General features: G+C 51.2%; 1 protein-coding gene across 1 annotated transcript in view; it reads left to right on the top strand.

Annotated features, from left to right (window-relative positions):
- LOC125334966 (centrosome-associated protein CEP250-like) overlaps positions 1-23236 on the top strand; it is a 41502-nt gene extending 18266 nt beyond the window's left edge. Inside the window, exons 11-13 of the mRNA XM_048322205.1 lie at positions 21883-22014; positions 22291-22434; positions 22891-23236. Of these exons, the coding sequence (XP_048178162.1) occupies positions 21883-22014; positions 22291-22434; positions 22891-23175 (561 nt within the window). The 3' untranslated portion in view covers positions 23176-23236. The remainder of the gene's footprint in view (positions 1-21882; positions 22015-22290; positions 22435-22890) is intronic.
- Positions 23237-25346: the final 2110 nt, after the last annotated feature.

Below are 25346 nucleotides of genomic sequence, written 5' to 3'. Positions count from 1 at the left end.
TCACCCTCGTTGAACTGTCGTCCCTCTGGATGGCAGCACTTCTCTCTGGCGTATCAGCCACTCCCCCGCTTTTGTGGGAGGGCACAGCCTGCCCCATCACCCAGATGACTAACAAAGGTGTCAGAAAGGACTGCACTCAGCACTGTCCTCCGGGGTACAGCACTAGACTTCATGCCCCTGATCACCAGGGATCCAAGAAGGTAGATTTGGTGCAAGGTGTCTTTGCTTGTATGTACGTATTCAGAAAGACTTGGCACGATTTACAGGGATTTCTGTTCCATATCTCATGTGGGAAAAAATGTAATGATCCATGCTCACTCTTGACTAGTGGCAAAAGTGGTCCTGTTGTTGGTGACAGTGGATGTCACCTGCATGGCAACTGTGCCAGGCTGGTGTGACATACTGTGGGAAGGAGCACTCTGAGGGAGGTAAAAGCTGGGGTGTAGAGATCATTTGAAGGCTGTTCTTCAAGCCATGTAAGTCCCTGGTTTGTGGGCTTCTATGGCTTGATCAGGGACAATTCCTAGGCAAGGGCTGAAACTGTGATTCTGTGAGCTCCTTTCCCTTCCAGATCAGTTTTTCCATTAATGATGAGTGATCGAAGTTGAAACTTGCCCAGCTGATAATGCACTCATCTTCCTATGACCTTTGACAGGAGGGAGGAAGGAGTTCTTGATCCTGGAAATGCTCAAGAACTGCCTGAGGATGAGAAGGTCAGGGGTTGAGGCTGTGAAAAGTACATTTGATAGTGTTGGCTTTCGCAGATGGGTTGTGCATTGTAATGTTGGCTCCGTGAGAGTGGTTCTGTTGTTATGAGGGGAGGAGACTGGGTGTTGACTTTCACTGGGGTTTAGAGCTATTTTTAACAGGAAGGTTGTACTGAGGTAGGAGGATGGTTGTAATTGGATAACATCTAAGCAGTGAGGGAATCGAAACCTCTTGAATGTATGGAAAAGTAACAACTGCCCTAGACAAAGACAACTGCACACGCTCTAAAAAGGTGGGACAGGCGAGGAGCCATGTTAATTAGTTCAGAAAAGGTTTTAATATGAAAAATTATTTGTAAATATGTAACTAGCTGATGCAATACCCAGGGGTATATAAGGGGGGTTGCTGCTGTTGACTGCGTGCCTCTGGCTGTGGCTCTGCACCCAGCGCTGTTACCTTTTGCCTTTGTTGACTTTGTCCCTTATTAAATCTTTCCAACTTTGAAAAGTGAGTTCTATTTCTCACAAGGGCCTAATTTAGAATAAGATAACTTAGCAAGGTGAAAAGCAGAATCACAGCCCTGGCTGACAGGAGATCAATTGAGCAGGGAACTTGTGATCAACCTCATCTCAGAAAGGACGAATGTGGAAGAAAAAATTGTGGAAGAAGAATCAAGTTATCCAGAAGGAGTGAACAGACATTGCTGTGGAAGCAGTAGGGGAGGGGGAGAATAGTCAGGGAGCTCTTGAGCCAGGCATCCACCAGGTGTGAGGACCAGAGGAAGCTACAGGAGCTGTCTGTCATCTTCAAAAAAGCCTGGCCATTGAAGGTGGCTCCTGAGAACAGCAAAGAGTGTTACACCAGTCTTAAAGATGGGCACAAAAAAAGGAGGGTCTGAAGAACTACAGGCTAATCAGCTCCTTTGGAATCCCTGGGAAGGTGATGGAGCAAATGGTCCTGGACACCCTTTCAAGCAACTGCGAGGGAAGGGCACTGGGAACGGCCAGCACAGATTTACCACGGGGAAATCATGGCTGGCCGACCTGATGGACTCTGTGAATAATGGGGGACCAGGGACGGTGCTGCCTGACATTGCAAAACATTCAACAGCCACACAGTCTCCTTACAGCCGGGCTGGCGAGGTATGGACCGAGTGAGCGGCGAAGTGAATGGCAAACTGCCCGAGCCAGCGGGCTCAGTACTGCTGGACCAGGTGCAGGAAGTGGCCAGGCTGTGGTGACAGCACGCACTGATCCTCCCTGGAGCCGGTATTACTGTTGATTAACGACTAATATTTACATGCAGAGGCTGTCTCCTCTAAGCAGATGTGTGTCATGAAACTTTACACCGGCTGTTTATTCCGTCAGGATCATACACATTCATTACAAGGTACTTCCTGGCTAATACATAAACCTTACGTTCCTAGAACTAATTTACCCACCTCTGCCCCTTACTGGAAGTCCTTTTATGGTCTTAGAGGGTTGTCTAAAGGGGTCTCTGGTGCTCGTATTTGCTGAGAGCCCCCAAAATTGTAAGTGACCTTGCCTTGAACTTCTCTTAGGGCGTGCACTGGTGTTCCTTGTTACATAACTTTGTCACAAATCCCACTTAGGTTCCTTATTATCTGTTTATCCACTGCTTTCAGCTCTGTTTAGCATCCTGTGCGTCTACTTTTACATTCTTTTATCTAATTTGCTAGTTAGTCTTTAAGCTCTATTTTGCAACCGAAAATTTCTATTCTCCATGTTGTCTGTCACAGTGAGTGGCAGCGATGCATCTTCCTGGCGGGAGCCACCCCCCATTTCTACGGTCCCTGAGGCTGACGGATGTGCCACGCACTGATGTCACGTCCAGCCTCAGCTCAGCTTGCATCCCTTGCCCAGACAGGGGAGACCCACAGGCAGGAGAGACAGAAGCCGTGTGCTCAGGCTACCCTGCCTTGAAGGCACGTAAGCCTCCGCTTTCTACAGCTGCTCAAGGGTCAGGGCACCTGGCAGTGAGCCTTCAGCACCGAGTGATGGCATCCCACTTTTGCAGTCTTGGCCCAACTGAATGACCTGGTCTCGTCAGGAGCTGCCCTTTGACCTTGTCAGGGACCACCCAATGGACATGATGCCATGGCAGCTTGGCACCCCCTGGATTTGCCATCCCTAGCGTGATGGTTCACCTCAGCATAGAATCCCCAACTGGTCTAGGATGGAGGGACCTCAAAGCTCATCCTATGCCCCCCCCGGCCATGGGCAGGGATATCTGCCACCAGACCAGGTTGCTCCAAGGCCCCTCCAACCTGGCCTTGGACACTTCCAGGCATGGGGCAGCCACAGCTTCTCTGGGCACCCTGTGCCAGGGCCTCCCCACCCTCCCAGGTGGGAGAGGGAAGAATTTCTTCTAACCCTGCCCTCTGGAATGGAAAGCCATTCCCCTTGTCCTGGCATTCCAGGCCCACTCCCAGCTCTCCTGGAGCCCCTTTAGGCACTGGAAATGGCTCTAAGGTCTCCCCAGAGCCTTCTCTTCTCCAGGCTGAACACCCGCAGCTCTCCCAGCCCGGCTCGGAGCAGAGGGGCTCCGGCCCTTGGAGCATCTCTGCAGCCTCTCTGAACTCACTCCAGCGGCTCCACATCCTTCTGATGTTGGACCCCAGGGCTGGAGGCAGCTCTGCAGGTGGGATCTCAGCCAAGCAGGGCAGAGGGGCAGAATCCCCCTGTCCCCTGCTGCCCACGCTGTGAGGTCAGCCCAGGACATAGGGGGTTTCTGGGTGACAGTGCAAGGGGCTGGGGCACGTTGAGCTTTTTATCCACCAACACCCCCAAGTCCTTCTCCCCAGGGCGACTCTCGATCCATTCTCTGCCCAGCCCGAGTCTGTGCTTGGGACTGCCCTGATCGCTCTGCGCCGCCCCTTTCTTCACCCGCCGGCCAATCAGCGCGTGGCTCCGGAGGCGCGGGAAGGGCTGAACCAATGGGAGCGCAGCGCGCCTCACGGCGACGGCCAATCAGAGTGCGGTGGCCGTGAGGGACGGGCTGGGGCGGGGGGGAAATGGCGGCAAGAGAGGGAGAGGGGAGGAACATTGGGCGGCCTGGGGGGACCCGCCTGCCGTTTCGGAGGCTCCCAAGCGCTTCAGCTGCCGTTGCGCAGTCCCCCCTCCGCACCGCTTTGCTTGAGAAGGGAGGGGCGGCTCCTGCCGAAACCGCGCTCGGGGAAAACTCCCCACAGGGGTTGGCTGGGCCAGGGGAGGGGGTGGGTGTGCGCCAGCGGTTCCCGCCTCAGCAAAACGTCCCCTCAGGGGTTGGCTGGGCGGAGTCACGACAGGACGGGACGCTCCAGAAGGACCCAAAAAAGACCCCAAACCCCTTCGGAATGTCAGGAAAACTAATCCAAAGCCACCAGAGGTTTATGTCCAAAAAGGAGACAGAGAAATCCTGTTACTTTATTTGCATAAAGGCAGAGATCATGGCCATTTCCTGTGGGGTCTCTCAAGTTGTTGGAGGATCCAGCCTCCTTTTTATCCTAATTTCCTGGCCACATTTCCCTCTGTCTTTCGCCGTTGGCTGAGGTACTTGAGAGGTACAGACTTCCCGAATTGCCTAGGAACAGACTCCCTTCCAATGTGTACTCTCCCCTTCCCTCTCCCCCCCTCCCCACTGTTTTCTTTTGCCTTGTGTTTCTGTTCTTTTTCTCTAAGTCCAGGGATTTAAGGCAGTCTTGAGTGAGTAACACTCCGTGTCAATTAGTGGAATTCCTATGGAATCTTTGGTTCCTCCCATTGCTTCTTTTACCTCTCAGTATCTGACTTTATGTACAGCAGGCCCACAGTTTGTAAAGACGACTTCTCATTCCTGTCAGGAATTTAAACAAAACTGACGAAAATGGAGTAAATTTGAATAAATATGAGTAACTTAAGATGATATTTATGTTGTATTTCAAAAGTGGAGGGTTAAAAGATCATTTGGGCATTAAAGCACCTCAAAAAGACACAAAATGCCTCAACCACATTGGAAAGTTTTAATAAATGTAACTAAAATAGATCTAAATTGACTGAATTGGAATAAATTCAGGACATGGCATTATTTCTGGAATGTGGAGGATGAAAAGGCAATTTTGGTCCTAAAATGCCTCCAGAAAGCCCTGAAAAAGCACCCAGAAGCCTTAAGAGTCCCGAAGGAAAGCTCAGCTGCTCTCCAAAGGCCACAGGTTTCTGGGGGTTCTTACGGATTTGGGGGTGTCCTGGGAGTCTCACCACAGGCCACCATGAGTCCCCAGTGCCGGTGGCTCTGGGCAAGGCGCATTCCCGGCTTTCCCGAACCCCCCCACACCCGAGCCCTGCAGGGGGGGTCCAGTGGTGCCGATCCACATGGAACAGGTCGGTGCAGTTCACCCGGACACTGGACCTGCACAGGCGAGAGAGCGTGGCAGGGGTGGGGCAGGGGTGGGGCAGGGGAGGGGCAGAGCAGGGCAGGGGCCAGGCAGGGGTGAGACAGGGTGGGAACGATGAGGGGAAGGGTGCGGCAGGAATGAGCAAGGGGTGGGGCAGGGGTGGGGCAGGTGAAGGCAGCCCAATAAGTGCCCCCAGAGACCCCGAGAGCTGTCGCAGTGTAATAAATGGTCAAAAGTTTATTTTGTGGTTGAGAAGAAGTTAAAAGTTGCTTGTTAAAAAGATTGGGGATATGCAGTTAACGAGTTAATTGTTATTGCAAGACTGTACGGGTGTAATGGTGGAATGTGTCCACTGGATGGGGATATAACAAGGACCCAATGGGTTTAATAGAAGGAACTTTCTAGTACATTGCTTCGTAGTGTACAAGGGATGAGGACGATGCCCTAGCCAGTGATTGGAGAATGAGCCAACCAATGAAGTGGACTTATTTGAAAATGATTGGTGAGGAATGCACGGAGGTATAGACCAACCAGCGAACAGGAAAGGGACCAATCAGCGCGAGGATTGAAAAGTGCACCGGTCCGGTGGCACCAGAGACTTTAAAAGCTACCTGCACCAAGGGGAGGGGTCCTCCTGCGGAACTTGGGGTCCAAGGGAGCACCCAGTGGGTCTCACTGTGGGTCTCACTGTCGTTTTTTTGTGTATTGTTTTATTCTGGCCTGTCGCACAGAGCCTTGGCTTATCCTGGGTTCCCGCTCTCAGCGGTTAACAAATAAACGAGTTGACTTTTCCTTTAAAAGTCTCGGCCTCGTTGACAATAGCAGGATCCCGTAACTCACCTCATGTCCCCCTGCTGAGGACCACCCAGAGACCTCCAGGACTCTGTACCCCCCATATCTTCCTCCCCAGCACCCTCAGGACCTCCCAAGAGCCTCCCAGGACCCCCCTGAGATGCCCCGTACCTTTCAGTGGAAGGCTGCTGCTCCCCGTATCTCCCCACCAAAGACCCCCAGGACTCTGTACCCCCCATATCTTCGTCCCAGTCCCCTCCAGAGCCCCCTTAAGCCACCCCAGAACTTGGCAGATACCCCCCCAACCTGTCAGTGTAGGGCCCATACCCCCCAAGCCATCCCAGGGCCCCACAAAACTCCCCCCAGACCTCCCCGGACCCTCTACCCAACCGTATCTCCCTCCTAGACCCCCCAGGACTCTGTATCCCACATATTCCTCCCATATCTCCCCCTATATCCCCTCCCAGCCCTTCCCAGTACCCTCCCCAGGCACCCCCCTATATGTGGCAGTAGAGGGCTGGTGTCCCCCATGGATGAGGAGGGTTTGGGAGGAGGGTGGAAGACCATGGAGTAGCTGGTGGTGGGGGAGGGGGGGGCTTCCCTCCCACCCCTAAACCCCAAGCACTCCCACAGATTCCCTCCCCCCTCCAGCGGGAACTGGAGCAGCTCAGGAGAAAACGTCCTCGGGTGTGCAGCCTGGGGACAGGACTCCCAGATCAGGGGGAAACCCCATGTTATAAACAACCCAGATCCAATATGGAAATGAGTTATTAAAAATTTTATTGAGAACTATAAAATCAGCAAAGCAAAAGGGATTGTGCTGGGAGCATGGCCAGGGGCCAGAGGCTCAATCACAAAATGGTGGTGCTACCTTTTATACCCCTGTGGTTGCATCAGCCTTACGCATATTGATGTACAGTTTTGCATAGTCTCACCCCATGTCACTCTTTTAGGAGCCGGCGCAGTTCTGTTGCAGTGCTCGTCGGGGTCCTCGTTGGATGGAGTCCCACTCCTTTTGTGAAAAACGAGGTTCACTCTCCTGTTAGGATTTAAAAGTTTAATAAAGGACAATAGGGGACAAAGACAATAAAGCAAAAGTCACAGCGCTGGGTGCTTTGGTGCTCAGCCAAGAGCGCACCTGCTATTGCAGAGACACCCCTCTACACACCTGTCCTATTGCATCAGCCTAATGCATATTCATAATCAATCATGCATATTCAGACTTTTCCCCAAGCTAGTTTACCTGTTCCAGGAACTGTTTAGCATGGCTCCTCCTTGGATCTGCCTTTTTAGAGCGCGCGCATTTCCTGGCTGTGGTTTCAGTCAGTTTTTATTATCACCTCCAGGGTGGGCTTTGGTCGATGGTTTCTGCAGACGGCAGTTGCCGATAGCTGGCATGTCAGTAGCAGGGTCTTCATCATGCGTTCATTGGATGTTATCCAACCAAGCAGACAGTTCAATTATCGCAAGCATAACTGTATCAGCTTTTTCACTGTTATGTCTAAGTTTAGTTAATGGCAGAAATAAAGGCATTAGTTATTGTTGCAAAACTGTGTCTTTATAACAATGATACTTTAACATTAAATCCTTTAACATTATTATTTAAATACTTTATACATATAGCATCCATTTTAACATTTGCAGAAAGCCAATATTATAATATGTATTTATCACACTTTTAGGGCTGTGTCTTCGAAGTTTGGCTAGCAACAGCTTGTCCCACTGCAAACTTACAGAACTGACATTACGGCACACAAAATCATACAACCCTTATAAAAAACCAACTTTACAACCAGACTATTTTAACAACATGAAACATTTTAACATATACCATTGTCTTAATATTTCCCAAGGAAAATATCCTAATACTTAACAGTATAACTCATAATGTAATTCATAACCCATAAACATACGGCGAAAGCCAACTCTCTATAAGTTGTTTGTAACACCCCACAAGAGTAGATGGGACCCCCAGATCCCCCAGACCTCCCAAGATGGGAGACCCCCAAGACCTGCCCACCCCCTCAGATGCAAGGAGAACATGTCTTGTGGGGGACCCCAAAATCAAGGGGCTTTAAAATTGGGGGACACCTCAAAATCATGCTGTAAGACCCCAATATCAGGGTGACACCCCCACCAAAGAAGCTGGGACCCCCGAGCTCCCCTACATGGGAGGAGAACATATCTGGGGGGGCATGAAATCAGAGGAAACCCCAAAATCAGGGGAACCCCCCAAACACTAGATGGGACCCCAGACCGCCAAGACTCCCACAGAGCCCCCCCCCGGGTGGAAGGAGAACGCGTCCTTGGATGTGTGGCCTGGGGGTGTCACCAAAACTGCGAGAAAAACAAAGCCCTCACACAACATTTTGAATGTTAGAGAGTCAAGGCATTACTTTATTCTGGCCAGGATATTGTTCTGGCCAGGATGTACCCCAGAAATCATCTCATCCACACATAGCCCAGGTGTGCAGAGAGAATCATTCCATGACACATGGCTTCTGCTAGATTTTCCAGATCTTTTATACAGTCAAAAGTGATAGAAACAAATTGGGTCAATGCTCATTGGTCCCAAGTGGGTGTAGTTCTTAGCAATTGCTCTCCTGTTGAATCCAGATTTCTTCTCTTCTGATGTTAATTAGATCTTCATTCCTTGATTTTCTTGTCAGTCTTTTGTGGAGGAGATGTCTCCAACTCTGCCAGAGGCAGAGTCTGGGGTAGATGTTCATAGATGGCCGCTGATGTTCTATTGATGTTCCGTTGATGGCCTGCATCTCTTTGGGGCTACTCCCTGTAGGAAGCTTTGGGGTTCAGTCTGGACAGGGCGTAGACGGACGGTGACAGACGGCGACGGGGGATCTCTATAGTCTGATCTTGGAACATGCGGTTTATTGCAAAGGGCGTGGGTATAGGGGCACTGCTTAGAGCTGCAGCTGGCAGCTCTGAGCAGGCCCAAGAGAGCAAGAGAGTAAGTAAGGAGAGAGAGAGAGAGCGAGAGGAATGAGAGTGAAGAAGAAGTGATGAGAATAGAATGGAATGGTGAAGTCCTGGTTACAATACAATAAATCATCTTCTGTACTGAATATTCTAATTGTCACTAACCAATCTAATACAAGATACAAATCCTATAGCATTTACATACAGCCTATAAGAGTTCTTATATTACCATAGAGTGTTACATCTTAACTTCTAAAAACTACTCTTTGGACCCCTTCTGCTGAGCTAGTAGGGTCTGCTCTGACCCTTGGACCTGCCTGCAAGCAGAGGGTATTGTTCAATCAAGAGGGGATTACCTTCAGTCGGCCATACCATTGTTTTCCAGTTGTTCAGTAACTAAGACTTGGTATTTCAAAAGTGGCTTTCATTTCGATGTCGCCTGTAGTTTTCATATTCCCAAAATCTTTTGTCAGGCAATCATATTTATAAGGCTTTCCTGTTTCATCTTCCCCAACATCTACCCCTTTCTGATGAACAAATAAGATATTAGACACAGTCCTACTCGTCATTTTTTGCACACACTGAAGTATACTAGGTACTGCTACTAAAACTATAATTATTACTACTAGAATAATCAAGCCTATTTTACAGAGTTCCCTTAGCCAAGGTGCAAAGCTCCAACCATCAAACAAACTGTCTAGCCAAGACGGGTTATCTGTTGTAATTTGGTTAGCTAGGTCCCTTAGGTTTTGTAATTGTTTGTGAATGGAAACAGAATGATCGGATAAGTTCATACAGCATAATCCTTCAAAATCTTCACAGCCATGCCCATGTGCTAATAAAAGATAATCAATGGCAGCTCTATTTTGTAAAGTGGCACGTCTGACTGCCTCTTCATCGGTTAACAAGTCACTGATCATAGTAGAGGTGGCATTTACCTCCTTGCTGAGCCAACATCCCAACTTGTTTAACTGTTTTAATGCAATTGAGGAACTTAACTGAGGAAGAAAAATGCTCGCAACAATTGATTTTTCAGAGTTCCAAGGGTGAAAGTCACTATCACAGTCGCTCTCATACTGATGTCCCCAGGAAGATCTAATCTTTCTGTTTTTCTTTTTGATTACTTCTTTGACACTGGGAGCAATAATTGTAAGTTGTCCCAGAGCACAAGGGCCACCATCTATTTTTGAAGGTATACCTTGCCAGGCTCTGTCTCCACAGATGAGCCAAATTCCTCTAGGGAATCGAATAGGAAGTTTGTTAAAACGATCTGCATGAGGTTCGTCATATATAAGAAGCTTAGCTTGATTGCACCAAGAAGTTACATTGCTATAAGCTGGGTGATATGGGGTAACGTTTAAATGAGGACCGTTTTCTCCTAGAAAGTGAAAGAAATAGCAGGTATCCATAGTTAACGAGCCTAGGATTTCTAGCTCTTGAAGGTCAGATTTATCAATTTTAGAATTATCAATATAAGTTTGGTGTTTATGGCTGGTAGTTGGAGATACTTGATGATCGTCGTATGGCCAGTACTTATCAAGAGTAACATTATCAAAACCTTCTGGTAAAGGTATTCCAACTAAACAGGTTGAAAAAGGTTTGTCAGGGCTTGTGTCAGATAGACAGATGGTATCGGAGCCTGCAGATTTGGCTAAGGCAACCCAGACATTTGTCTTTGGTTGATTTACAGGTAAAGCTTCACTACAAAAACTAAAACATAAGAATAAAAGCACCATGCACGCGCGCAGATGAGAAAACTCCATTATTTTCTTGAGCTGTTTTTGGCAGATCACTTTATTCTGGTGATTCTGTGCACTTCAGGTTTGGGTGCTTGCTTCCTGGCTTCCACTTGCAGGGTCACTGGCTGGTGTGGAGGCGTCGGCAGGTTTTGATGTGTGGTATGGCTTCACGTTTTTTGCTGGAACCCACTTGAGCTCTCCACCTGTGGAAACACACGCAAACCCCTTCCCCCATGTTATAAGATTGTATGGTCCTTCTATTTTTCCTGATTCTAGATTCTTAATTAAAACTGGGGGGTGCTCTTTCAGTTTTGCTTTTTTGTTGTTTAAGAAATGTCTGAAAATGAGGGGGTCAGGCTCTTCTGCAGAGCTGTTCAAGAAATTAAAAACATACAAGGCTTTATTCAACCTTCTTTGAGGTGTAGCCTGGGATTTTCCCCTTTTCTGTTGATTTAAAATGCATTTTAAAGTTTGATGTGTTCCTTTTAGGGTACTTTTTAGCAGTTGTTTAAGATACGGTGAGCAAATGCCACTGTATCTTACAGCACTTTTTAGTTCTTTAATTTCGAGAGTGGGGATGGGAGCCCACATTTTAGGACTGTCAGGCTGTTGGCTAGCTATCACAGGCTTAGTTAATAGACTAAGACTTTCATCTTTATAGATTTGGGGTCTTATTTCATGGCAATCTGTTAATTGAGAATAATCTGAGCACTTTGGAGGATTTTTTTGATTCAGAAGGTAGCGCTGACAAACTCTCAGAACTCGTTTTCTCTTTCTGGGTTGCAAGATCCCCGCCGCTCGCTGGCGGGACTCTGGGGCTCATTGCAAACAAATCTGGCTGCTTTTCAGAGTTTACTTGTGTTAGATTTAAAACATCAGCTCCGGCAGAGGGGCTCTCCGTCTCCCCTGCCACTGGAGCTGCATCATTTCCCTCCGTTCCCCCCCTGCTCGCGGCTTCTGAGGCGACGCTGCGCTGCACGGAGGGATACGGCTGCGCGGTGGAGGGATACGGCTGCACGGTGTTGGGGGACCCCGGCGGGGGCGGCTGCGGCGCGGGGATGGGGCCCGGCGGGGGCGGTGATGGCACGGCAGAGCTCGGGAGTGGCACGGCAGAGCTCGGGAGTGGCACGGCCGATCTCGGTGGCGGCGGGCGAGGAGGCGGAGGGGCCACGGGGCACTGGCTCCGTGACTCCGGCACGGCCGATTGAGGCGGCGGCGGGCGAGGGGGCGGGGCGGAGCTGCGCGGCGGTGGGGGGGGCGCGGCGAATAGTTCCATTAACGCTGCACAAGCCGGGATGAGTTCTGCGGTACTCTTGTCCCAGCGTGATATGGCATTAAATAATTTGATTCCCACTGAGTCCCAAAAGTCTCCGGTGTAGACTGCTGAACGGTCAGCATTTGGGAAATTAATCAGAGTCCATTCTAAGAGGTTTTTTAGCTCCTGTTTAGGTAATTGTCTTGAACCAGAGCTTATAAGTAAATGCTTAAGTTGCTTATAGAGATCTCTGTCATGGGAAGAGTGAGTTTGTCCCATTATTAGACCAGTATGATACTCACTTAGATGATGTCGCAGGAGCAGTGTCCTTAGTCAGAGGTCCGTCGTGGGGGGCTGGCCAGGCACTCCACTCGGCACTCAGGACGCTGCTTTTGGGTCCTTTCTCAGAGCTCCGGTTTTAGGCGTCGCGTGGCAACGGCTTTCCGTGCTCAGGACCTCACGGGTGGGTCCGCACTGAGAGCTCCAGCGCGGGCGGTGCTGAGCACTACTCGCCTGTGCTCGGGGCGCGCGGCAGGGTCCCTCCTTAGAGCTCCGGTCGGCACTGCTTAGCAGCGTGTCCGTGCTCCAGGGGTGCCACGGCAAACTTCCTCAAAGAGCTCCAGGGAGCCGCTGCGCAGCAGTGGCCGCCTGTGCTCGAGGACTGCCAGGCAATTCCCTCCAAGAGCTCCAGGTAATCCCCGTGCTCGAGGGCTGCCTCAGCAGAATTATAGAGCTCCGGCTTTTACGATGCGCAGCAACGGTATGCCGTGCTCACGACACGTTCTAGGTGGCTATAACTGGTCTTTTAGTTACCGTCCACGGAGAAGTCTCCCACAGATGGAAAAAGCTGAACCGGGCCTTCAATCATGATGTGCGCCAGACTGTAGGTTCTGGGTGTGGGTTCGGCAATCACGTTGGGCGTCAGACTATAGGAAGCTTTGGGGTTCAGTCTGGACAGGGCGTAGACGGACGGTGACGGACGGCAACGGGGGATCTCTATAGTCTGATCTTGGAACATGCGGTTTATTGCAAAGGGCGTGGGTATAGGGGCACTGCTTAGAGCTGCAGCTGGCAGCTCTGAGCAGGCCCAAGAGAGCAAGCGAGTAAGTAAGGAGAGAGAGAGAGAGCGAGAGGAATGAGAGTGAAGAAGAAGTGATGAGAATAGAATGGAATGGTGAAGTCCTGGTTACAATACAATAAATCATCTTCTGTACTGAATATTCTAATTGTCACTAACCAATCTAATACAAGATACAAATCCTATAGCATTTACATACAGCCTATAAGAGTTCTTATATTACCATAGAGTGTTACATCTTAACTTCTAAAAACTACTCTTTGGACCCCTTCTGCTGAGCTAGTAGGGTCTGCTCTGACCCTTGGACCTGCCTGCAAGCAGAGGGTATTGTTCAATCAAGAGGGGATTACCTTCAGTCGGCCATACCATTGTTTTCCAGTTGTTCAGTAACTAAGACTTGGTATTTCAAAAGTGGCTTTCATTTCGATGTCGCCTGTAGTTTTCATATTCCCAAAATCTTTTGTCAGGCAATCATATTTATAAGGCTTTCCTGTTTCATCTTCCCCAACACTCCCAGTGTGTTGAAATGCTAAGCCCATCTCAGGCCTCACCTAGAGAAACAATGCCCTGGAAAGAAGCTTTAGTTCCCTTCCGCGGGGCAAAGGTGAATAAACCTGGCTAAAGTTATATAAAAAAAGTGTTTTTAAACTGGTTGGTTTTCCAACAGGGGGGGTCCCTTGGGCATTTCTAGGGACTAACAGGGGGGTTTGGGGGGGCTCTGGAGACATTCTGGGAGTCTGTGGGAGGTGAGATGGGAGTTTGGGGGGCTCTAATTAGCTTTTAATCCACCCTAGACAAAGATATTAATATTCATAATCCTATAAAGTCTTTGTTCTTCTTCCCAAAGTTCAGGACTTTAGCATGACTTTGGCTGAGCAGCAGTCCGTGCCAATTAGTAAAGCTTACTAAAAGAGATCAATTGATTTAGCTAATTGTAATGATCGTGGATCGTGTGTTTTACAGGGGACACATACTAAGGGGGGACACGGATAGGCGGATCGGGAAGTCCCAAGTACCTTCCAAGTGCCTCAGCCAACAGGGAAAGGGAAGGAAGAGAAAATGCAGCTGGGAAATGAGGAGAAAAGAAGGCTACTTGCTCCATCTAATTGGGAGAGACCCCCTTGAACACATGCCTGACGGACTCTCTCCCTTTCTCCAAATCAAGGGAATTTTACAGGACTCCTCTGTCTCCTTTGTGGACACGAACTTCTCGTGACGTGAATTTTACCCACTGGGGGGTGGGGGGCGCAGGAGCTCCTCTGCCTGGGGAGGGGGAGTATAAACCAGTATAAACCAGTCCAGACTGGGGCAGGTGGGGAAAATTCAGAGTCACAAGGGGCCAGTGGCAGCGAGGCAGGGAGGGGCGGGAGTGATTGGCCGGGGAGGGGGAGAGGGGGAAGTGCCAGCCTCAGCCGGACCCCCCTCATTGATTGACAAGTGGGGAGCGGCTCCCGCCCAACCGGCGGGCGGGGAAAAGCGCCCTCAGTCATTGGCTGGGTGGGACAGGGGGCGGGGCGAGAGCTGTTCCTGCCTCAGCCGATCTCCCCTCAGTCATTGGCTGGGTGGGACAGGGGGCGGGGCGAGAGCTGTTCCCGCCTCAGCCGAACTCCCCTCAGTCATTGGCTGGGTGGGACAGGGGGCGGGGCGAGAGCTGTTCCCGCCTCAGCCGAACTCCCCTCAGTCATTGGCTGGGTGGGACAGGGGGCGGGGCGAGAGCTGTTCCCGCCTCAGCCAGACTCCATTCCGGCATTGGCTGGGCGGGTACCGGAAATGACCCAACAAAGCCTCAAAACCTCTTCAAAACTTCAACAAAACTGACAAAAATGGAATAAATTTGTGTAAGTATGAAAAATTTAAGGCAATATTTGTTACATTTAAAGAATGGAGGGTTGAAAAGGCAGACTGTGCACTAAAATGTGGCAAAACCAAGAAAAAACCCCAAAACCCCTTTAAGAATCCCTCGGGATTAAGTGAGATTAAGTGGAAGCATAATAAATATGAATAAATATAAAGAAGTTAAAGCCATACTTAGCATATAATTAAAAAACGGGGTGGTGTGAAAGGGGCTTTGGGTGCTAAAATGCCTCAAGAAAGCACCAAAAAACCCCAAATGTTATAAATGAGGAGGGAAACCTTTTGGCAGGCTAACTTGTTTATTAATTAACAACTGAGAACGAGGACCCAAGATAAACTCAGGCCCTACACGACAAGCCAGAAAAATGAACAATGTGACACATCGGGTACTCCCTTGGACCACAAGTTTCCACCAGAGAACCTGGTACCGAGCACTTGGTCAGTTTTTATAGTCTCTGTCACCTCCAGGACTGGTGCGCTTCCAATCTCACTGACTGGCCACTTTCCGGTGTTCTGATTGCCTTTTAACATGGTGCATCCTTGAGCAATCATTTCTAATTGGATCCATTCCATTGGTCGGCTCGTTTTCCAGTCAGGGTCTTGGGTACTGATATCGTCTCATGGGGTAATGGTTCTAGAAGGTTCCTTCTATAAAGTCCATCAGGTTCCTGTTGTACCTGCCTCTAATGGTTATACCCATGCATTGCTTCCTGTACACCCGTGCGCTTAACTCATTAGCTTATAACTATTTAAATTCATTGTACATTAATTAGGCACTTTATTTAAGAATTCATCAACTAATTATCGATATATAGGTAACCAGCCCGCAAAGCCAACCATCTATAACACAAGCACCAAATTCCCCTCATGCCGGGGCTGGCTGTCCAGCAGCTCAAGTAGGAGAGTCCTCCAGTAGCTCAGGGGAGCTGCAGCCCTCGTGCTGAGGCACAGCCCGTGGAGAAAGGGGTCAGTGGCCCGAATGCATGCTTTGGGAATCAGAGCTGGGTTCCTAAATCCTGTCGGAACTCTCTCTCCCAGACCTGTGGTGGCTGAGGGTTGTATGAGGGAAGGGTTTGCCAGCCGTGAACTGGACTTGTTGATCATCTGAGCTCCGTTCAGGGGCAGTGTGGGAACCTGTTCCTTTCCCCTTCCCCAGGGGCAGAGTGTTGGTGAGGGCTGGAGCTGGAGGCTGTGTCTGCCCCCACAGCCGGTACCGTGGGGCTGCGGATGCTCCTGCCCGCGTGGGCTTGACTGAGCTGGGCTTTCTGCCTCTTTCAGGTGTCCTTGCTGCAGTCACAGCTGGCCCGAGACCAACAGCACTGGCAGAACTACACTGAGAGGTGTGCAAGGACCAGCCAGGAGCTCAGACCTTCACGGGAGCTGTCCTGATCCTTTGCAGCTGTGCTCAAGGAGCCCAAAGCTGCTGTTCTGGAAGCAGAGACTCGAAGCTGCATCGGTCTCTGAAGCTTAACTTGGCAGTGACATCCCTGGGCCGTCAGTCTCTGGAGAGACAGGCCCTGGAGAAGGCAGGTGCCGCTCTTCTCTTCCCCAGACCATTTGTACCCTGCCAGAAACCAATTCCTGTCAACTGGGGCACAAAAATCCTCCCTAGGACACAGACGAATGTTCTCAAAGATGAGGGAGAAAAATATCTACCAAAGCTTTTCCAAGCATTTGGTTCTGGAAGGTCTGTTCCTAGCGAGGTATTCCGGTTTGGCCAAATTTAGAAATATATCCTCGGAGAGAAGGCACAACCACCCCTCCCCCACCAGGTTCGGAAAAAAATAAATTTTCCTCGAAGGAGAGTGAAGGAGATAAAACTATTTCTTTAACAAACACACGGGAAAAGGAAAATAATGCTAAATAATAAAATTTCTCACTGTGGAGAAAAAACCTGGGAAACTGTTAGAGTCCTCCTGTTGGTCTCCTCGGAGCTGGGGCTTGGCCCAGGGCCAGGCCCTCTGCGCTCGGTGGAAAGTCCTCCTGATGTGTTCTAATATTGTAGCAGTCCAGTGGAAAAGGGAGAAAGTCCGAAATTCCAGGGAAGGAAAAAAAATTCAACTCTCTCTCTGGAGAAAAAGCAGCTGAGCAACTGGCCAAAAGCTGACCGGGAAGCCGCAAGCCGGGTGCCTCCGCCCTCCCCTGCTGCAGCTGGAAAAAAAACGCTATCTGTGTGTGACCTTGAACAAGCTGCAAACTGCTTTGAAAAAGTTGTGCTCAGTTTAGAGGCATAGAAATTAATTTCTGGGCATAGGCAGCGATATGGGATACACATCATAAGGTCACCCCAAGACACGAGGAATCTTTGAAATAAGCAGCAAGACTTTTCTTCTGCCTAGAAGACCTAGTGATGTATTGCCCAACAGAGAGCAGAGAAAAAAATGCACTTGTGTCTGTCTTGGGATTCTTAATCTCTTTTATGAGCCTTAAACACTGCAACTCTTGGCGTTTCTCTGTAGGAATTTGAAAAGACCCTGAAACATCATTTTTCCTCCTCATGTGGCTGTTCTAGATGCAAAGCTTTACTTTCCATGAATATTTGTAAGCACCAAGAACCTTTTTAGGCTTTTTCTTACACCTCCCCTTTGTCAGGGGAGACAGACGAATTCCTGTGACTCAGGAACTAAGCGCATCCCTAAAGAGCATGCGGGTCTCAGGAATGCTGAGCCTTAAAACTGATGCTGTCTGGGCCAGCAACTTTGAACTCATGTTACGAGGCAGGTCCCTGCCCAGCTGCCCAGCTGGGCTGTGGGGATGTGGGGGTGATGGTGCAGGTGCCGGGGCAGCAGTGAGCTGGGATGGGTGGAGAGCCAGGGGAGGGCCTCTCCAACAGCCCCTGGAATGGTGGGGTTTGCACCGTGGCAACCATCAACAGCCCCTGCAATGTTGGGCTTTGGAGCGTGGCAACCATCAACAGCCCATGGAATGTTGGGCTTTGGAGCGTGGCAACCATCAACAGCCCATGGAATGTTGGGGTTTGGAGCCAGGCAACCATCAACAGCCCATGGAATGCTGGGCTTTGGAGGCTGGCAACCATCAACAGCCCAAGGAATGCTGGGCTTTGGAGTGTGGCAACCATCAACAGCCCATGGAATGTTGGGGTGTGCAGCCTGGCAACTGTCAACAGCTCCTGAACATTGGGGCTTTGACCTTGCAACGGCCAACAGCACTTTGATCTTGTGCTCTTGACCCAGCAAAGGCCAACGACCCTTGGATATTGGGGTTTGACCCTGCAAAGGCCAACGGCCTTTGGAGATTGGGGTTTGACCCTGCGAAGTCAAACAACCTTTGAACATTGGGGTTTAGACCCTGCAAGGGCCAAAAGCCTTTGGACACTGGGGTTTAGACCCTGCAAAGGCCAAAAGCCTTTGGACACTGGGGTTTAGACCCTGCAAAGGCCAACAGCCTTTGGACACTGACATTTGGTCACTGCTCGTGCCAAGGGGCAGATGGAGACCCGGCGGGTGAGTGAGAGAGCTGCTGCCCTCTTTGTGCCAAGCCCAGCAGGGGCCTGGGTGGGCCTGGGCTGTGCCCTGGGAACAGTTCCCTTTGGGAATAGCAAGGGATTAACAGTTGGCTGTCCCGGAGCTGGCAGCAGCTTTGGTGCTGGCCATGGGGACAGGCCTGGGAGGGAATGGGGGGGCTCCTGGCCATCCCAGAGCACACCCACATCTCCTCCTCCGTCCTTGTCCCACTGGAGGGTGTGGGCACAAACAAGGGAGCAGCTTTCATTGCCTTCCCCTCAGCCCAATTCACAGCGCAGCCTGAGCGCTTCCCGGAGACAAGAATGGGTTTCTCCCAGACATCTCCAAGATGATCCCTGGTGGGGCAGAGGAGGCCATGAGGATGACAAGAAGATGCTCCAAGGGCTGGAGCACCTTTGCCAAGGGAAAAGGATGCAAGAGTTGGGGTTGTCCAGCCTGGAGAAGGTTCCAGGGTGACCTTCCAATGCATGAAGGGGCTGGAAGAGAGCTGGAGAGAGACTTAAGCCAGGGGCCTGCAGGGACAGGACAGGGTTTAATGGGATATTGGGAGGGAATTCTTCCCTGTGAGGCTGCTGAGGCCCTGGCACAGGTTGCCCAGAGAAGCTGTGGCTGCCCCTGGATCCCTGGCAGTGTTCAAGACCAGGTTGGATGGGGCTCTGGGCAATTCCCCTTGTGGTGCTCTAAGAAGTGATGAGACACCTTCCAGCATGTTTGTTTGTGCTGCTGTCAACCTACTGGGCTGAAAATATTCCCAAGGAGGGGAGGAAGGAGCTGAGCTGGAATTCCAGGCTGGGAAGCATTTAGAGGCGACTGCCTCAGGGGCAGCCATGCAGTCTGAGTGTGCTCTTCCCTGTGCTCTTCCAGGGAGCTCGAGGCCTTTCTCACCAGGGACGTTTCTCCAGAGCCCCTGAGGTGAGTAAACTGCGCTGAGCTGGCTCGGATTGGAAACTGGTCCTCCACGAATGGACACTGGTTCTTGTGGAATCAGAAGAGGCATCTCAGTGGTACTTTGGAATAGGAACAGAGTACCTGACTAACAGCTGGATGTGGGCTTTCAGGTGCTGTTAGACGGCAGTGGCAGCATGGCCAGTTCCATCACCGGCACTGACCGTTCCCAGCATGCAGCCTCCAGGAACAGCCTCTCAACTCTGACATCCACTGATGCACAGCATCCCTTTAAATTGGTTTGGGAAGCCACAGAGAGTTGTGGGCGCTTGCAGCGAGGTTTTGAGCAAATGGAGGAGCAATGCAAGAGGCTCCGAAGCCACCAGGAGCAAATAGACTCTCTGATGGAAGAAATCAGAAGGTGAGTGTTTCTTCCTCCTCCTCCTGCGTTCCAGAGGCAATCTGCGTCCAGGTCTGGGCGTTCAGAGGTGTTCTGGGCGAAGAACTCACCTGCCCTCCCATGTGTAGGCCTCAGTGTGGCTCTCGAGCATCGTCCTGTCAGGGCTTTTCATGCTCTACTGTGACTCCCAAGGCTGCCTGGGAGATGCACAGCGATGTTGGAGTCGAATACTCCTTCCTCTCACTGTGCTGCTTCCCTGAATTCTGTTCTTTGGATGCCCCTGTCCAGCCACTGCTTCTCCCTGAAGGAAGACAAAATCCTGCCTTCCTTTCCCTTTGCCTCTGGAGGATTTCCTTGGGAGGGAAAGAGCAAGGTCTTCCTTAGCCCACTGCCCCCAGCTCCATCGTGGAGGACTGAAAATGGGATCGATGGCTCTTCAGGCCTCTTCCTTCTTCTGACTGAGCCTTGTCTCTGCAGTGACTGTGAAAACCTTGAGAAGTCCAAGGAAAAGCTGCAGCAATGCACTGGAATCCCGGCAGCAGGAGCCTTGAGTCTGCGCCAGAAGAACAACAAGCAGCTGAAGGAAGCGTCAGCCCAGGCGGAAGAGGCGGTGCAGCAGGACAGGATGGAGGTTGGTTTTGGAAATGAGGCTGGTTTTCCATTGAAAACTTGTCTTGCCCCTTCTTGTACAGTGGAGGACTTGGTGCACTCGAGGGAGAAGACCCATCACTGCAGAGGGAGCTGGAAGTCAACAGGCAGGCACTGGAGGAATTGCAGCTTCAGAGGGAGCTGCTGGAGCAAGAGGGGCGTGATGTTACCGTGGCTCTGGACACCTTATTCCTAGGCAGCACCTGTGAGAGTGGCAGTTGTGCCAGTCAGATCAGGCCAGATGCTGTTTCTGGCAGGAGAAGAGAGGGACACTGCTGTGCACACCTGGCTCAAGATGGCACACGCATTTATTAGCCAGGCATATGCATGTTCATCAGCAAAGGGTTACATGCTTCTGCAAAATTTGTTACTTTGGGCAGCCCCAGAGCCTCTAAAACAGGGAACGGAGCTGGGGAAGGGTCTGGAGCACAGGTGTGACAAGGAGCGGCTGAGGGAGCTGAGGGGCGCTGAGCCTGGAGAAAAGGAGGCTCAGGGGGCACCTTCTCGCTCTCTCCAAATCCCTGTGACAGGAAGGTGCAGCCAGGTGAGGGTTGGTCTGTGCTCCCAGGGAACAAGGGACAGGACAAGAGGAAACGGCCCCAAGTGTGCCAGGGGAGGTTTGGATTGGGTGTTACAGGAGAGCTGTGAGAGAAGGGTTTGTTTCTGATGGTCTCTGTCAGACAGTCTCACTTCTGGAGTACGTGGTAGGTTTGGCAAAGACACAGCAGAGGTTTTGCTTTTGAAGACAAAAGCTCAAAACCACAGTGCAGTCTTCAGGCTTGAATACCAGCAAGGGCCATGAGACACCTTCTTTGTGTAAGACATGTAAATGGTATTGTTGGTGTGAACTGCTGCACAAATAGAGTCTGCTTTGGCCACATCAGCCAGAATGCCATCAGTCACTAAAGGACTGCTCACCACAAGAGCCGTTTCCCTGCCAGGCATGCCCTCGTTGCAGAGAGCTGCTTTGCACACTGGAGGAGGGGACACTTTGCTGTGGGTTTTGTCCGAGAAGGAGAAATGCTGTGAATTTTCACTTGCTTCAGCAAGCAAAATTGCTTTCCTCAACAATCCTGAAAATGTCCAGCACCGGAATAGATCTTGAGAGACATTTTGTTGGTACGGGATTGTGCAAGGAGAATTGGTGTGATTTTTTGCAAGGCTGGAGCTGTGGGAGATGGCAGGCTATGGGGCTGTGTGGAGCATGCCCTCCATGTCTTCTACATTGAATTTGGGGAGGTGAAAGGTGAACAGGGCTATCTTTGGGCCCAGGAATGAGCCCTCTCCTAGGAAGCCAGGCAGAAACATCAGCTTTCCGTTGGGATTTTTGTGCTGCTCTTGTGCTCTGTTTTTCCAAGACTTACCTCGGAGGATCTGCACTGTTCTCTTACGGGTCCTCTTTTGGTGTGTACTGGTCGGTGTCCATAGCCAAACGGAGTTTGTAGGACTTTTCTTTTGTGGGCACAGGGAGGGCACAGCAGGAACGCTGACAAGAGAAAAATCTTTTTAAAGACTCGCCTGGAGTATTTCTGAACAGCAACCCAGAGATGTCTCCTGGGCTGTGTTCTAAGTCACTTCGTGGGAAGCTGTGTCCCCCCCAGGGCAGACAGTGGCCCAGGGGAGCAGCAGCCGAGTGCTCTGAGAGCGCGTGAGCCCATCAGTCTTTGCCTCTTGCCACACAGAGTTTGCAGGGCAAGTGTCAAGCCCTCTGCTCTTTCCTTCTGTGCAGGTCCTGCTGGAAAAGCAGAAGATGAATTCTTTATCAGAGACACTGCTCCAAACTCGGGGACAGCTAAGCCGAGCCTGCCAGCAGGTGCAGCAGCTCAGGCAGGAGGTGAAAGAGCAGCAAGAGAAGGGGCAGGTAAGTCTGAGCAGGCAGGGAACAGAGTGCAGGGCAGTGGCAGGGGCACAAAAGGCAGGTGCTGGGAGTGAGGAGGCAAGGGCTGCTTCAGGCCCTGGCAGCAGAGAGCCTGGCAAGCTCCAGAGCTCAGGCCCGGGAAGGAAGGCTTGCAATGGAAGCAGAGCTGGGTAGAGAAGCCAAAAGAAGTCGCTGAAGGAATGGGATTTTGAGACAGCAAGTGGGAAAAGCTGAGCCTGAGGGCAGGTCCCAGGAAGTTGCTCTGCATTTTGTTGCCAGACCATCAAGGCAAAGCTGCAAGCTGAGCTGCAGGAAGCTCGGAGGGAAATCCAGGCAGCGCAGAAGAGGCACAAGGAAGAACTACGAGGCATCAAAGAGGAAATGAATCTCCTCCTTGTGGAGAGGGAGGCTCTACAAAAGCAGGTGAGTGAAACAGCAGTGGCACTGCAGCATCCAGCAGGGGGTCTGTGCCCTTCTTGCTTTTCCATGGCAGAGCAGCAGCTGCTGGGGTGGTCCCTGGGGCTGCCTCGTGCTCTGGGCTCCTTGGCAGCTGCTCTGCAGGACCCTCAGTGCTCTGCTGAATCTCAGCTGCTGCCCTGGACAGCTGGGCTAGTCCTCTGGGCTGTTGGCCAGCAACCATCAGCATGGATTCCTGCTGGCCTCTTCTTGCTAGCCTTGGTGTGGGAGGTGCTTTTTCAGGTGCCCTTGGTGGGCCACGTAGAGATTGAAACAAGTTGTGTGTATGCATTGTGAATCGGGTGCTCTGAGGACAGGGAGAAATGGAAAGTTGGCCTTTGCCTTTTCTCACAGCCTCTGCTGTGGCTGGCAGTGACAGGCTGTGGCTGTAGCCTCTGACTGCTTTGTTCTGTTTCACTGGAGGTGGGAGAGTTGACATCTCAGCTGGCAGCCTCCAGAGAGTCCCAGGCAACGATTGTTCAGAGAGCCCAGCAAGATGTGAGCTGGGCCCAGGAGCAGTCAAGGCAGAAGCTGTTGGAGGTTGAGCACCTCCAGAAGATGCTGGAGGAGGCAGAACATCAGAACAAGGAGCTGCAAGTGCACCTGAAGAACTTGGAGCTGGAAGGGAGTCAATGGGAAGAAGTGGCATGCCAAAATTCAGGATTTCGGGCTTCCTTGGACGCCCTGGAGAAGGAAAAAGCCAGGTAAATGAAAGCCTGTGGGACTCTGCCTTGTGGGAATGGATTCCCTCTTTGCCATCTTTGCACCTGCCAGGGGCTCTGGCAGCATCTCCTACGTGGCAGAGTCCTGAACTCTCCGTGCAGACGCGTCTCGTTGTCTGGATGTTGTGTTTCATTTTCTTTTCTTTCAAGCCTTTAGTTAGGGTTTTTCTGAGGACAAAGGCTTTTGGAGTAGCTCTTTCCCTCTGGGGGTGTGTTCTGTTGTGAGGTGGGTGTGCTAACACTGCCCAAGCTGCAGTGTAAGGAGCTGGACACATCCAGCAGCTCCGCCTTGGGTCCTGTAACTTGAAGCCTTTGGCATCTGGATCAGCCTGGCATCCTGATGCCTTTGCTTGGCAGAACCATCTCAAGGCCCTGATTGCTGACCTAGGCCAGATTCCCCTCAAAGGCACCCAAGAACCAAGAATGTCTCTGTTGCATCGTTCCTCAGAAAATGCCCCCAGGTGCCTGGAGGGGCTCAAGCAGGGTCCCTGCCACCCTCCAGAGTCACAGGCAATACTGACTGTGCAAAGAATGCAAGAAACAAGACCAAGGTTGGCGGGGCTCCTCCAGCTGACCAAGTCCTGCCGGTCTTCAGTGCCGCAGGATTCTTCTTCCAAGAAGAAGACAAAGAAAAGGCAGGGCACTCTTGCTTGCCTGCAGGTTGCTGCATCTTCCATCAGGTTGTGCTCCAAGGCTCTGTTGCCACTTCTGCTATTGGCCTTTGTTTCTCCAGCTGGAAGTAGGATGGGTGCTGGTAAATCTTAGGGAACTTCCCCGAGATCCGCTGGCTGTAGGGTGCTGCTCCTCCTACCTGGACATACAAGATGGGGCAAGGAAATGTCTCTTCCATGTTGACCAAACCTTTCCCCCTTGGAAAAGGTTTGGGTAGTCAGAAGAAAACTCTTCCTCTCCCCTAATCTCTTCATTGCAAGACTTTGTTAGGTCTGCATTCACATTCCCATCTCAAGAAGAAGGTAGGACATGTAGGCAGGAACTCCCCATTCTTTCATGAATAAAAGCAGAGTGGGCACATGCTGGGCTGTGACTGCAGGGGGAACAAACAAACAGCCACGTTGTTTAGACAAACCTCATCAGACAGAGCAGTTTTCCCCGAGGTGGTGCGAGTCCTAAGAGTTCCTAAAATGTGATACCGTGTAGTAATGAGTTGCATGCTTCCCTTTTAGGCTGATTCTGTCTCTGGAGGAAAAGAACCTGTGCCTCAGAACACTGGAAGAAAAGAACCAGGCACTGAACAATCAGGTGTGTCATCTGCATTCTGTGCTTCAGGAGACCGAGCAGCTGTGTTCTGAGCTTAGAAGACAACTGCTGGAGCTCAACACCCAGGTAATCTGTGCCCTGACATCCTCTTCTCCATCCTCTTCTCCAGGGACACACATCATCACCTTTGGCTTGGAGGCCCCAACTGCTTTCCCCTCCCAGCAGCATCCACTGCTGCCGTGTTCTGCCCCGGGGTGCTGCTGCACCCACAGGCCAAGGCTGGATCTGGTGTCTGCTGCCGATGTTTTCCCCCGTTCTCTCCCGGGTCCCAGCAGGAAATGTGGGAGGAGAAGCAGCAGCAGACTCCTTTGGAGCTTCTCCATCCCTCTGTTAGCAGTGTTGTCCCAGATGGAGTTGGTGCCTGTGCTGGGCACCGAGCAATGTGGGCACACAGACGTGGCTATGGCAGGCTGGGGAGGGCACTTCCACCGCAGCCAGTTCAGCCGGTGTTCAGAGCTGCAGCCTCAAGGATGCGCATTGGCTCCCTTTCCCTGTTTTCAGGACATTTGTTTCCGTTGGAATCCTTGGCCCTGTGCCTTCTGTTTTGGGCATGTTTTTTTGCCTGAAGTCATTTCTCCTTCCTTGCTTGCTCTACTGCCTGCTCTGCTGCCTCAGGAGCAGCACTGTCCCTGAGGCTCTGTGCATCCATCTTCCAGATCCAGGCCGAGCTGGAAGCAGTGATCGAGAAGGCGGCTCTCCAGCCTGCTCAGGAGAAGCAGGAGCTGGAAACTGAGGTGTCTGAGCTGCGTGTGAGGCTCCAGAGCTCTGAGGAAAGAGCAGAGGCCATGGCCACGCGGTGTACGGCTTTGGAGCTGGAGCTGAGGGAGGTGCAGGCTCAGAGAGACCATCTGAAGGCTCGCAACCAGGAGCTGCAGCAGG

The sequence above is a fragment of the Corvus hawaiiensis genome, chromosome 17, assembly GCF_020740725.1.
Source record: "Corvus hawaiiensis isolate bCorHaw1 chromosome 17, bCorHaw1.pri.cur, whole genome shotgun sequence".
NCBI classification, from domain to species: domain Eukaryota; kingdom Metazoa; phylum Chordata; class Aves; order Passeriformes; family Corvidae; genus Corvus; species Corvus hawaiiensis.
The sequence above is the reverse complement of the archived record's forward strand: the minus strand, read 5'-3'. Positions and strand labels throughout refer to the sequence as shown.